Below are 14,631 nucleotides of genomic sequence, written 5' to 3' on the forward strand. Positions count from 1 at the left end.
GAACATCAAGAGGAAAAAAACACACCACTTAAGCTTGTACTGTATACATTCCCATAGACAGAGCTCTAGCATTCAAAATGGGATCAATCACAGCTGGGGATAAACCATCATTAAAGAGATTGCCCTGTTCAGGGGCCAAACCCATAACGTCCGGCCGAAGGTGCCAAATGCTTCCCCGCACCTGAGACAATAGATTTGTTCTGACCAGAATCTCCTAAGGAGCCTCCTTCAAGAGAGAGACCAAAGCTAAGATGCACGTGTGGGAGGGCCAAAACGGCGCCATTAACAGAAGCCAAACCAGATCCTCCCGAATCTTCTGTAGAAACATATTGATCAGCATAGGCAAATACAGGCACACTGTCGGCCACTGATGCGAAAATACAATGATTCCCAGTGGGGCCTGTGGCAAGTGGGAAAAGCACAGGGGACAATGTGATGTCTCGCTCGAGGCAAACAGGTCCATCTCCACTCTTTCAAACTTCTTCCAGATCTATTGCACAGTTTTAGGGTGTAATGTCCATTTCCCGGGCCTCAGACCATGCCTGGGCAAGAGATCTGCCCCCACATTCAGGCGACCTGGGACATGTACAGGTTGAATAATCAGTACATTGTCCCGCGACCACAGGAGAGCATGGTGTGTCAACCTCAGCATGGTACAAGAGCACACTCCTCCCTATCGGTTGATGTAAGACACAGTCTGTCCGGAAGAGGACATGACTGCTTTGAATCTCTGGATGGACAGTATTCAGTGTCAACAGCACCAATAACATCTCCAGACAATTTATATGCCATTTTAGCTGCTGGCCTGTCCAAACCTCATAGGCACAGCACCCCAACCCACAGAGGAGGCATCTTTTGTAATCACCTTGCGGCATCAAACCTGTCCCAACAGAACACCCAACTACAGAAAGTGGGTCCGTCTCCATGGCAACAGGGCTCATTAACATCCATGTGTCACCTTATAGAGACTCAGCAGTTGAAGTCCTTTTTGCATTTCATATAACATTGCAAAGGCCTCACAACCAACAGGACTAGGGGAATGATAGTGGATGCTGCGATCATGAGCTCCAACAGCCAATGAAACGTTCTCGCAGGGAGAACGCGCTCCTCCTTGAACATCGCTAAGCATTGGCGAGGTGATTGAACGCGAGCTGGAGACAGGCGGGCCTGCATCGTCAATCAATCTAGCTATATGTTTAGAAACAGAGTCTGTTGCCTTGTTTTGTGCACATTTCTGCTTTCTTGTACATTAACTTGTGTTACGTGTGCCCCAAGACACTTGTTTGTGAGGGCAGAGGCGAAACTCGAGTTCTCAATGCTCGTTTCCTAGTGCGAGTTGCGGTACGAGACTGAGCTAAGTTGGGGAAGACTGAGAAAAAATAGCAACTAAAACTGTCCGAGCATGTACAATGGGTGATCAACATGTGGCGCTTGGGATAAAGTTATTTGTACACTGGATAGATTTATGCATGCCCCAAGATGCTTAGCCACTGGGGCAGAGACAATATTTAATTTGAAAATGCTCAAAACTCGTTCCCCAGCATTCACAGGGCGAGACTGAGCAGAAGTCCAAACAGAGCTGGCAGTGAACTTAAAAACACTCTTTACAAGATCTAATTGGTAGGGCTGCAAGACCCATTGTGTGCTGAACCAACACAGTCTGAAAAGAGTGACAAGTGCGACATCCACTGCCATCTAAAAATGGGCAGAGATAACAGTCAGTGTCTCTTCTTCTGCAATAACACCAGCACAATCCATTTTTGAAGCAGGCTAAAATGAGTTCCAATACCTCACCAACTCCTGATAGAGCCCTGAGAGAATAGTAGAGAATAGAGTCAGTTCACCATCACTCAGTTAAGATATTTGCTCTTTATTTTGCCTTTTCGCTCCCTGGGCTGGGCATCAGTCCATGTGGGAGCTCATCCACCAAGAGACAATGCTCCAAACAGAAGAGTGAGAGAGGCCGAGGGTGCGCCTCCAAGCTGCCTCATCCACTTGCATCCTCTCAGAAAGACACAAAAAGAGACAATAGGGGAAAAGGGGGTCCATCTTCTCTTCCAAATGACAACAAATCCTCTTTTCTAGCGTTTTCTAGTGGTTTTCACGCGCCAGAAAATGGCGAACCGAGATGGTCTTAACCCCAGGTCTCATAAGCATGTCCAAAGGACGAGCAGTGGTGCTTTTGCTCGGGGTAGGGTGGCAGACACAAGGAAGAGTCCGGTGACCATCCCTACTCCATCCTCTCAAGCTCAGAGCTGAAATCCCCAATGGGTCCAAGCTCACGGAGCTCCATTCGGCGATCGGGATCAACAGGGGATAGCGTCTGGTGGCAAGAAAATGGCAAGCCTCGATGAAGCGCCATTGTTTTCCTTGGTCCGTTGCAATGCATAAGCCGCACAGGATATTCTCTCTTTCCAACTACGTCCTTACGCGTTGCCACTTAAAAGGAAGAACATAATCCTAGCTTTGGCATGAGTCGCTAGAACAACACGGGCAGAGACGAAAAAACTGTGCACTTGAAGTAAAGAAAATCTGATGGCATGGAACCTAACAAAGTTGCCCATGACGTAGCTCCTTATTGGGCCGTTCCATCAGCCAATTAATTTGCATGATTGTCTAGGGCTTCAGATCTCATAAACACATATGTATCCCCATGGTGTCAGCTTGCTTACAAAAGGTACTATGACTAGATCTTTCTAGTTATCTCCTGCATTTACCATTGGCATATAGAAGAAGATGCTAGAATGTCTGCCTTTTTTCAATAAATATGATATGTGATATTTTATTTGCATATAAAGTTACAGAGGGTTGTGTGGAGTAGACAAAAGTTCATAACAGTTCTCTGTTGACATGTGCGGACCGATATAAACCTATATAAATAGTCTCAGGATAGTGCGGTCGGCTTTGGTGTGCAATTTAACTCTCTCTTTGTCTGTCTGGATATGTGGAAAAGTAAAATGTAACCAGCAGATGAACAATATGTTTTTATTGCATAGAATATACATTTGACCACATAAATAGTACGATTTTATACTGATGAAGTTATTTTCAACATTCATACAAATGCAGACATATCATTTCAGCATTGCATAGTATTTATTTTCATATCCTTTCACAAAAATCCATTTTGTGCCGTGGCTGGTACTGACACTGTGTCCTGTATGATCATTGTTGGTAATTTGGTCTTATGTTTGGTATCACACTGTTTATAATTTGTACATGGTATTTAATCTTATATTTGTCACCACGATTGAGGTAAAATCATGGGTGGTACAGCTGTATAGGGTGGCAGCATTTATGATTGCATGATAAAGTTTAAGATTCAATTTAATTACATCTACTAATAAAATATATGACAGATAACAAATAACAAAACACGTAACCAACAGTTTTGAACTACATAGCATTTCTGGTTATTACATGTAGCCTAAAGCTCAAACTAAAAATATTATACAAATATTATACAAATAATGTGGTCTCAATATTTCCAGCATAATTCAATGAAATTAATTCCATAAGTAATGGAAACATGAAATTCTTATTCAGATATTTCACAATATTTCATTTGATAACTATTTTGCTCCCAAGAAGATTAAGTCTGTGCACTTTTTCTTTTGTTTATTTATTGCCAGGAGAATCTGATATACATATAAATTCAATTCACATTTGATAACCCTTAGCGGTTTAGAGCTGCTAACAATTAATCCCAGTGGAGACTGTGGCAGTACTTGGCTTGTTCTGGTTGACTACCATCTGTAGAATCATGCTGAATAAAACTGACATTATTGAATTAATTTACCTCTTGCAACTGACTCATTAGACACCACAATTGTGGGATAATATAAACAGTGAAAGATGCATCCAGGATCCAAAATGTATTTTTTGCTGTACCAGTCATTGGTGACTGATTTAAAAAAATAAAAAATAAAAAGACATGATTGAATGTTTATTTTGTGTGTTAAAAAAAATAAATAAAAGCATAAAAATAAAAAAATAAAAAAAATGTATGCAATCAACCATGCCTCCTGACCTGTACATTAATTCTATAATAAGTACCTGTTTTTATTCCAGTGGAGCAATTCAAGCTTGAAGTACATATACCTTCACACTTTTATGAGCCACATCAGCAGGGGGCAACCTCATATGCAGAGCAGCCACAGAATGAGAGCCAATCACACAATGACAGCTGGACGAAGCACAACAGAAAGCAGGGATGTAGTCCAAAAAACACAGCATTTATGATGCTGAAAACTAATGAGATGCTCAAAATGTGCCCCTCTGACACATATGTACATAGACCAATGATTAAAATTAGCACAGGTAAGAATGCGTGCTGTGAGAAAAGGACAGATTGATGAAATCAATTGCAAAATAGATTACTGTCAACTGTAGACTAATGTTCAACGATATGAGAATACAGCAAACAACTCCTCCCAGGAGTGATGATCTCTGAAGCCCATGCAGAATCACGGCAATCTAGTGGAAGATTGCGTTTGACGCTCCATCCCTTATGCATGCATCAGCCAGGGCATATAAACCGAAGCACAGTGCCATTTCATCCGAATTTTTCTCCTTGAGGGTTGATTTGTGTGTTGTTTTATGTTGTAATAACTCTTTCTAGTTAAAGAAACTTAAAGAGCAGCTTGCTTAACGTGTCTTTTTCAAGATCTTTTTCAGATATCCCGCTGTCGGGCATGAGCGCTGCAAAGCATGGTTAAGACTGGCTACATGTTTAAGTTTGTGGGGCGGCCTCTCTCCAACTGCATTCAGTCTTCCACAGTCTCTTCATGACAAATGCGAAAGGTAGAAATGTTTCTACATACTGAACTTGAGGTGCTTGAACCAGAAGAGATCTCCTCTTCAGATGGTTACTCAAGAGACAGATATTGTCTCATGTCCGTCCGTGCAACTGTTTTGTGTCGGTGGATTGAAAGATGCATGCTTTCATGTACAGCTTGCCTCTCTTTCTTTCAGAGATTCGTCTTCGAAGGTGCGGTGTTTCAATTCAAGATCCTTCCCTTCGGCCTGTCTCTGGCTCATTGCACACTTACCAATCGATGCAACACTGGCTCTGCTGAGGCTGAGCAGTATCAGTGTATAAAACTATATCAAAGACTGCTGTTAGTGCAATCTGAATATGAAGTTCAATCAGAAAGAAGATCTACCGATATGAGAGTTCCTGCGTGTGTTGAGGTTGATGGTCTCCACGGCTGCCGTCACCCCTCTGAGATTACTGCACACAAGGTCTCCCCAGTGCTGTGTCAACACGAGGGTGTCTCGCCATTTGTGGTGATACCACGCCTGGTGGTCCCACTGTTAAGAGGCATAATGTCCATTTGACGATCATTAATTTTCTCTGTTCCTCTGTGGTGGAATGAGCTTCCAACCTTCACCCGATCTGATGAAACCACCTCAACATTCAAGAACCAACTGAAAACACATTGATTTTATGAGCACTTAACCAGTCCACACTAATTACACTTACTATTTAATTATGAAATAAAAAAATGTCTGTCTCTTACTTTTGCGCTAGCTCTTTTAGAACTTAAACTACTCAGGGAACTTGGCAGTGTGATACTGCAGATATTGCTGATTTTTGTAAGAGAAATTGCTTATGTTCCTCTTTTTTAAGTCCCATTGGATAAAAGTGTCTGCTAAATGATTAAAAGTAAATGCAAATGTTTTCACATTCTGCTCTGTAGGATAGCACCGCAGTTCTTGTGTACATAAATCGCCAAGGGGGAGTACGTTCATGCCCATTGTTGACTCTGTTGCATCATGTTCTCCTCTGAAGCAAGAAACATCTTCTGTCTATATGTGCAATGCACGTTCCCGGACACCTGAACTGCGAAGCAGACTTGCACTCACGTCAGGGAGTCAGACCAGGGGAATGGAGACTTCATCATCAGATAGTTCAGAGGATTTGGGAGTTATTCTGGGAAGCCAAGAATGGTGATGGTGCATTGTTGCCTTTGGCTTTCCATGACACAAGCTTCACAAATGTCCAGAGAATTGCAAGGACACATTCACTCATCTGATTGCTAAACCAAGAGTTGTTGGGCCCAACCTCCCTTGGTTTCCAGAAAGCAGGCTCTCCCCTGGCAGCGGTACATGACCCTTTCATTGGTTTGTCACTAGGTAAACACCCTTTGGTCAGCAAATTATTAAGGTGGGCATGACGGCTGAGGCACTCTCACCCACTACTGTCCCAGTCTGGGACTTAGCGCTGGTTCTGGAAGTCCCCCTTTTGAGCTGTTAGATGTGGAAAGCTTACCCATACTCTTGTTTAACACTGTGCTGCTGCTTACATTGGCATACAGTTTAATCAGTATCCTTTAGTTTTAAACATTAATTAACAACATCTACTCAGTACTCAGTTTCTTTTTCTCCATTAACTAACATCTTATGGAGTTTTGGGGTCCTTGCCACAATCACCTTTGGCTTGCTCACTGGGTGCCTAAAGACAAATAATTTTTAAAGCATGATTTTCAAACACATTTTCATTTAACTGCTCAATGAAAACTTTAAGACATTACTGACATTGCAGCATAATTATCTGTTACATAATTATTTTCTGAAAATCTGCTTTGAAACAATGTGTGATATGAGAAGCGCTTTTCAAACAAAATGATTTGACTCCTAGGCATGGGTGAAAGTTGTGTCTCTATAAGACATCTTGCAGCAGGCTGGGCTTCCCATAACACCTAAGGTACTATAACCTTCCTACCTCTCTTCTTAAATTCTGTCTGTGCAGGAGGGTTAATGTGTTCATGTTTCACTTGCATTTAGTGTTTTGCAATGTTTTATGCATACACACACATACACACACACACACACACACACACACACACATATATATATATATATATATATATATATATATTGTATATAACATTATTTTAGTTTTTATGTACTGTATAATTCAAACTGAATTATCTTTATTTGGGGGCCTTTCTCAGCAAATATTGATATATGCGATTATTAGTGATTAATTTAATTAATTAATTAATTAATTGGCATGTCACAGCAGGCCAGTCTTTGGCATTATGATTCTTACATTTTGATTTAAACAATTTATTATATTGCAGTTTCTTATGAAGTTACCGTTTTTACTTGTAAATCCTTTTACAGTATATACAGGTATTTGCCAAAGACAAATGCATGGCAAGTGTTAATTTTTGGCCCAGAATCCATCTATGCTGTCTTCGAAATCCAACCAAATGAAGGCATCTTAGTAGACATGATGTAAGTAATTACTGAATTCATAAGTGCCTCGTTGCCTTCCTACATCCATATACGGCCTGCAAAGGCTGCTTTTTTGGACACTGGCTATGAGTCTATCAGGTTTTTTGGGGCTGTGAGTCCTGAGGTCAGTCGGATGAGTTTTCCAGTCCCTGAAGCTGCTGTTCCTCATTCATCTCTACTCCACTTTTTTCTCCTCTGTCTCTCTTACTCCTCTGTTTCTAATTTCCTAATCTCTCCCACTTTCACATTTTCTCTCCCACATTTTGTCTTGTCTCCATCCACTCCTACTCTCTCTCACTGAAACCAACATAAAAAAAACAAAGTCGAACAAAAGCCTGGTCAGAGTGTCAGAATGTTATTCAAAACCATGGTCAAATCAAGAGTGTTAATTGATTTGTTCTATTATAAACAGGAAAATCTCTGAGCTCTGTATTGGATGGTGATTTGCTATTTGGAAAAAATTTTCAAGATCTTGCCTATCTCTGATATTGAAAGTATGCTATTTATTTCTTGAATTGTTAAATTATTTGAGTTTGCTAATTGGCATGATTTTTCATTAGAATTTTTGTAAATAATATTTTCAAATTCTCTCTCTCTCTCTCTCTCTCTCTCTCTCTCTCTCTCTCTCTCTCTCCATTTGTCTCTCTTTCAGTCTGTCTCTCAGTATAAGGGGTTCCAGTATGGGGGACGGAGGCATGCCGTGCCAAGTTGGCTTGGGTCTCTACACAAATTCCAGCGCTCCCCTCAGCTCAGTTCTGCTGATGTTGAAACGAGGGGCTGCTGAGGGGGACGCACACACACAGCTCACTTACACACCCGCATGTATGGTTTATGTTGTACGGTTGTGTTATCCATGTAGCCTTCCGCACATATGTGCCACACCATACTGACAATACAGTAATATTCCCTTGATACGATGCGACAAATGATTGTACCTTTTCCAGGCAGCAGCAATTACGATGATAATGTCACTTAGTATTGTAGATAACCCAATATTGAGATAAGGAAAACCAAATACTATCTTCTGGGTCAGCAGAGTGCGACTATAAAAACAATTAGATGCACCGTCAGAAAGACAAACGGTCTATTCATTATGGTGTCTGATTTCCACACAAAAACACAAATATTTCAAGCTGCCACACAGATGTGACTCCTTCAGCAAATGGTAGAAATAAACTCTAATTCCTGGCACTGTTATTCTGACCACAAGTGCACAGCAAAAACACGCCTGAGATTATTTAATATGAAAATATCATTACTTCACAATATAATTTCTTCAAATCTCATAAAAAGATAACATCTCACGACCAGTCTTAAAAAAGATTTACCTTTATTTTTTTACCTATAACTATTTTTTACCTCTGTTATGATTGGCTAACCTCTTCGCAAATGAAAATAGTGACACTGCGTTGCACTATAAGAGAAGCTTGTTCACAGTGGCTTGCATGTTCATGTGAGAACTTGCGTTGTTTAGTGTTAAAAACAATGCATATCCCCACTTGAACATGCAAAATCCTGTGAATGATTTCATAGTGCTAATGAATAGAGCCATATATCCCATTCATGTTTTCCATTCATGTTTTATTCAATGGTATCTGCTTCTGTATGTGTATATATATATATATATATATATATATATATATATATATATATATATATATATATATATATGATTATTTTTCCATGTATTGTAAATATATTGATTTTACACTTATATATTATATATGTATATTATATATGTTTTTAATTTCATTATCTCATTCGCATTGCTTCAAGGGATTGTAGTTAATTCCCTCATAAAAGATGGTAAATACAGAGTCTTGCACCTTTGTCCGATTTTCAAATATTTATTGCTTCAAATAAAAGTTTATAATGTGATTCACCTCAGAGTTGGCTGGCTGGTTTGGTTCATGGCTAAGAACTCTCTTGTGATGGATTTTAAGAAATCCATAAGGAAATAATGAATGGAAAAAATGTTTCTGGAACCAGGATGGCTGAAAAAATGTCTGGGCATTGTTGTGCTACATGGATGTCAATATTTTCACTGAACAATATATTACATTTTAGTATGTTTGCCTAAACCTGTATCATATGCCTACAGAACACTTGGAATATGATGCATGATACATTTGAGTCCTTAAATAGCTTTAAATTAAGTCAACTGAATTAAATTCTTTCAGATGAAATTTATCCTTGTATTGAAAAGATGGACCAAATCTTTCTAATTCTTTAAAATTAAAATTGTAAAAAGGAAAATAAAAAGTCACCAGAGTTTAGAACATGAGAACATGAGGGTAAATTATTGTATTACTTTTGGCCATATATATATACACTATATGGCCAAACGTTTGTGGACACCATATGTGCTTGATGAACATTTGATTTCAAAACCTTATAACAGCTTCCACTCTTTTGGGAAGGCTTTCCACTATACTGTATGTAGTAACATGGCTGCAGGGATTTGCTCTCATTCAGACACAAGGCTATCAGTGAGGTCAGGAACTGATGTTGGTCGATGAGGCCTGACTTACAGTTGCTGTTCCAGTTCGCCCCAAAAGTGATCAGTGGGGTTCAGGTCTGGGCTTTGTGCAGGCCAGTCAATTTCTTCCACGCCAGACACAGTAAACCATTTCTTTATGGACCTCACTTTGTTCACAGGGGCATTGTCATGCTGGAACAGAAAAGGGCTATCCCCAAACAGTTACCACAAATTTGGAAGCACACAAAGCCCAAGCCATTACATTAAGAAACATTAAGATTTTTCTTTACTGGATTTAATGAGTAACCAAATTCATTAATTAGAAGGGGGTGTCCACAAACTTTTGGCCATATAATGTATGTGTATATATATATATTTTAGGGTAAACTATTCCTTTAAAGTAAACAGCATGTCATTTTGTCATAGCCACAAGAAATGTCTTTATTTTTGTTGTAAACTGATGCACATATTGTAAATCTTTCTCTGGTGAAACAACTAGAGCAGTAGAGTTGTGCTTTATATCATGAGCTTGTGATACACAATAGCTTTGGCTCTGGACGGACCGAATAAAAGCTCAGATATGCCGGTACTCCTAATGTACTCTAAAAGATTATTTTATTTTTGTATTTCTTTTTTAGAGTGGAACCATAATAGAATGCTTCTCACAAAACTGTCAACCAAAACTGGCACACAGCAGTGACTATATTTAAAAGCATACCACACTTTCCGACACAGTACAGATGGCTGTAATAAGTTACAGTTTCTCTGATCACATACCAATACAGTTAAAGAATGGCTCCTTCTTGCAGTGACTGGAGCAGCCATCGCCATTCATTGAGTTCATATCATCACATTCTTCTCCCTGGGACCTAAAATAAATGTAAAAAAAAAAAAAAAAAAAATACAGAATAAACAAAAAACAGTGAACTATATTGCAATGATTTACTTACCTATCCACTTGGTGGATATGAATCTATGAAGCTAAAAGCCTGAAACTCCTCATAACTGTGTAAGGTTAGTGTGATTATACATGTGATTAAAAATGTGATTAGAACACACCTCTGGATGAGTCCATCTCCACAGTATGGAGCTCCCAGATGGTGTGTGAATGGAGGGGATGGCTCACTCTCACTCCAACTAGAGATGGTTTGGACCTGGTATGTGTACACTCCACCATACTCAACATCCCTATGGGAAAGACAGACAATTTGCATGAAAACTGAAGGCTAGCTCATGCTGGTTAATGCTGATCAGATCAAGGCTCTAACTGGTGGATAAGTGGTGGATAACCTGGCAAACTTCGGCAAATCTAGTGATTCGTTTTTCCTTAAAAGTGCTTAAGTATTAACATAACTTTGTTTCCAGGCGAACTGGTGAACTACTGTAAGTTGCATCACATCAGCCAATTACACTTGCAGAGGCGATTTCAGTTTGCTTTTGCCATGTTTGTGAGCAATATGCATTAGCGGGTGGTCCACGAGCATGTCATATGCTTCTTTAGATTTTCAATGAGACCAAATAACATTAACAATGAACTTAAGTACAAGACAACATGATCTACTGGAACGAACAGGAGACATCTCGCCACCACTGTAGCGCATACTAACTGTCTGTGAAAGGGTATGTGAATGAAAATAATATTGTATATTGCTTTAAAAATCTGTCTTTTCATTTATTTTGAATGTAGTATGTAACTTGTTCGATCTAAATGAGCTGTTTGCATGTCATGGCAAATGTTGTGTACTGAATGTGGACCAATAATTTAAGCAACAAAGACACATATTGCTTGACTGATGGTAGGTTTCATTTTTATCTGCCACATTTCTCAGGCTTTAGACGTGTTTTAAATGTGTGATGATGTGTATTCATCAACCTATTTTATTTATATATATATTTATATTTATGAGGAGGGCGTGACCGGGCCGTGATGATGCACGCTTGGCACTGAGTTGTCTAATGAGCGGGAGAGAGATAAGCAGGGGCCGGGACTCCAGTTCAAGAGAGAGAGAGGCACACGTGTTGTCTTTGTTTTGTTTTCTGCAAAGCACTTTTATGTTATTTTTGAGCTATGTTCTGTCATTAAAGTTTACGTTGCTGTTCAGCCGGTTCCCGCCTCCTTGCCCATGCTGTGAAACTCGTTACAATGTACAACTAAATAGTTAGACTAAATCAGTCCATAGTTCAAAAAGAACCTACATATACTGTATTTCTTCACAATAAACCATAGATATAGCTTAATAAAAACTTGTATTAATATAAACTATTAAGCATGTTTATTAAAATCGCAGATCTTCTCATATCCATCAATAAAACCTGGTGCTCAACCCTGATACTAAGGTTGCCTGGAGAGTGACATCATGGTAATTTATTCTACAAGATGTTTCAGTGTTGTTGAATACAGTAACTGGCACCTGATCAAAAACAGTAGGCCTTTATCTGCTGTCAGTTTGCACCATGGGCTAATGGTGGTTCAGATCAGGTCTGTGATAAGAGACATCTGATCCTGTTTCGGCCCATCGATGTGGCTCCTACACCAGCTGAGCCATGTGCAATGTCATGAGGGGGTTCCTGTTACACTCGCTGTGGTCATGTGCTGGATGTTGTGCTGAGACATTGTAACCAAAACTCGTCCAGCCACTTGGTGAGCACTGGGCCGCAGACAAAGGGTCACAAAATTCCTCTGGAGAACAATCTGTCCAATGAGGGATGTCAGACAAAAGAGGTAATCTTTTCTCAAACTAAAACTTAAGAGGACTGTAGTAAACAAACACTTCTGGCACACAGCTACGCTGAAGCATACTAGACATGAAAACACATGATGGAAATTCAAGGTGGAAAAATATCATCTTGAAATAGATGGCAAAATATAAAATAGATAAGCCTGTACATGACTGTTTGTTGTGCATGGACGTGTTTTTGAGGCTAGGCAGTTGCAGAGTTATTGCAAAAGTGGTACCTTTTAATGCGCTCCAAGTGTACATCACAGTGAGCATGAGAGCTTTAAGCATTGCTGGATGTGTTTTATTGTTGCTCTGATAAACTTTTCGGAAGCCACTGGAAAAATGCATTCAGGCAAAGAGAGAGGCTGTTGAGCCTCAAAGACCCCGATTCGGCCCCAACCCAATCTCATGACAAGTCGTAAGAATTAGTACAAGATGGTAACATTGTAAAAAAAATCGTTCAAGTTGGATTGTACAAAACTTATGACTTTTACTGTTATGTACCACAGAAGAAAGAGAAACAGCAAGGTTTTGAAGTAGCATTCTGACAATTTATGGTAAGTTTAACCCCCAAGCTAAACCCCAAACCGAACCTAACCATAATGATAACTAGGAATGTCATAAATTATTGAAATATCAATTATTGATCTGCACGTTATTTTCTAGATATGTCTTTGAGGCATCGATATATTAACAATAGATGACATTTAAATTAAAAGACTAATTTGTTTGCTTTCCAGTTCAATGTCAGTTGGCCTTCCATTTAATATCTGGTGTAATAGCTTTGGGAGACCACAAGGGGGTGAAACAACATTTACTGTGCTTAATACTGAATCTGGTCGCACACCGGATGAGAAGCGCCGCATCACGGGTAGGGCAAGGCACATGTATCACACACAGGACGAGTCGATGCGGTGCAGGTGGCAGTCCAAAATGGTGAACCACACAAAAGTTACAAAGGCTTTTGTACTTCTTCAAGAACAAACAAAGTGACGTTGATGAGTTTGCAGGTAAGTGTATGAAACTTGTGTAACTACGCAAACTGAACGATTACAAATGGTGACATTTATTATGCAGATTCTCTGTATGTAGCCAATAGGTTTCATTCAAGTTGTCAAACCACAAAAAGACATACTTTGCTCATACATCGATCGCAATCGACCAGTTGACCGCAAGAGAACCACTGTTCAATCTCAATAAAAGGTCAAAAGGGAAAGAGAATAGAGAGAGAAAAGACACAAATAACAAAAACATTAAAGACTGACTTTATTTCTTCGCTTCTGTAGCTGCACGCTGTTTAACTGACAGGCAGCATATGTGTGTGCGCTTTACATGCATGTGTACTCTAAAGTCCCAGGTATACTTAGTTTTTGCGTGTTCCAAATCTGCTCCCACCTGGTCGACCGCATTGCCTTTGTGAGTATACTCTTCTGACAGTGAGCGAATATGAACGCGTTTGACGCATGCCCACCACAACTTCTTTGTGAAACTCTTTTAGTCAATGAGTCAATGACCGGCGACAATGCACATAGACAATGACCCCGTCCACGAGTCGAGAAAATATGGCCGGTGCACAGTCAAGCCACGCAGGCTGGATTATGACGAAATTTAAGTTACACATACTATGAGTGGAGCAATCAGCAACGCGGACGTGCCAAGTATACTTTGGCCAAAATAGGTATAGAGCATCGTAAAATTTCACTTCAGAGAATGTATATTTTGTGATCGAGTTTAGCTGAAGTACTTTCGAATGACCAGTCTGGAAATTACATAGCAGTTCATACACATAACCGTAGGAGTGGGCCGTATGACCAAAATATTATGAGTAATTTTAAAGTATGAGTAAAATTATATCACAGTAACCGTATAATTCACAATATATTACTGCTGGAAATTCAAAGAAAAAAGTTGCAGGCACATGCGAGTATTTTATACTCAGATTCAGATGAAACTACACATTAAGAACCCACCCACAAAGCTACACACGAACATATGCATTAACTAACACACAGGCACCCCAACCAGCAATCTCCAAAAATACAAACACAACGCACACCAACCATTATTACAAGAGCCAACAAGAGTGAGAGAAAAATACACAAAGCCTTCATTATTTCCATTTACATTGGACTCTTTTCCCAAGGGAAATGCAAGCCCTTCTCTGCTGATTAGCAAAACAACACTGCC

The 14,631-nt window shown here is 39.7% G+C and overlaps 1 protein-coding gene across 1 annotated transcript in view; it reads right to left on the minus strand.

The window, feature by feature from the left end:
- The window catches only part of pappaa (pregnancy-associated plasma protein A, pappalysin 1a), a 245,529-nt gene that overhangs the window by 159,261 nt on the left and 71,637 nt on the right, over positions 1–14,631 (minus strand). Inside the window, exons 9-10 of the mRNA XM_051690455.1 lie at positions 10,784–10,912; positions 10,502–10,593 (exon numbers count right to left, since the gene is read on the minus strand). Of these exons, the coding sequence (XP_051546415.1) occupies positions 10,502–10,593; positions 10,784–10,912 (221 nt within the window). The remainder of the gene's footprint in view (positions 1–10,501; positions 10,594–10,783; positions 10,913–14,631) is intronic.

Source organism: Myxocyprinus asiaticus, chromosome 4 (genome assembly GCF_019703515.2).
Source record: "Myxocyprinus asiaticus isolate MX2 ecotype Aquarium Trade chromosome 4, UBuf_Myxa_2, whole genome shotgun sequence".
Classification (NCBI taxonomy): Eukaryota; Metazoa; Chordata; class Actinopteri; order Cypriniformes; family Catostomidae; genus Myxocyprinus; species Myxocyprinus asiaticus.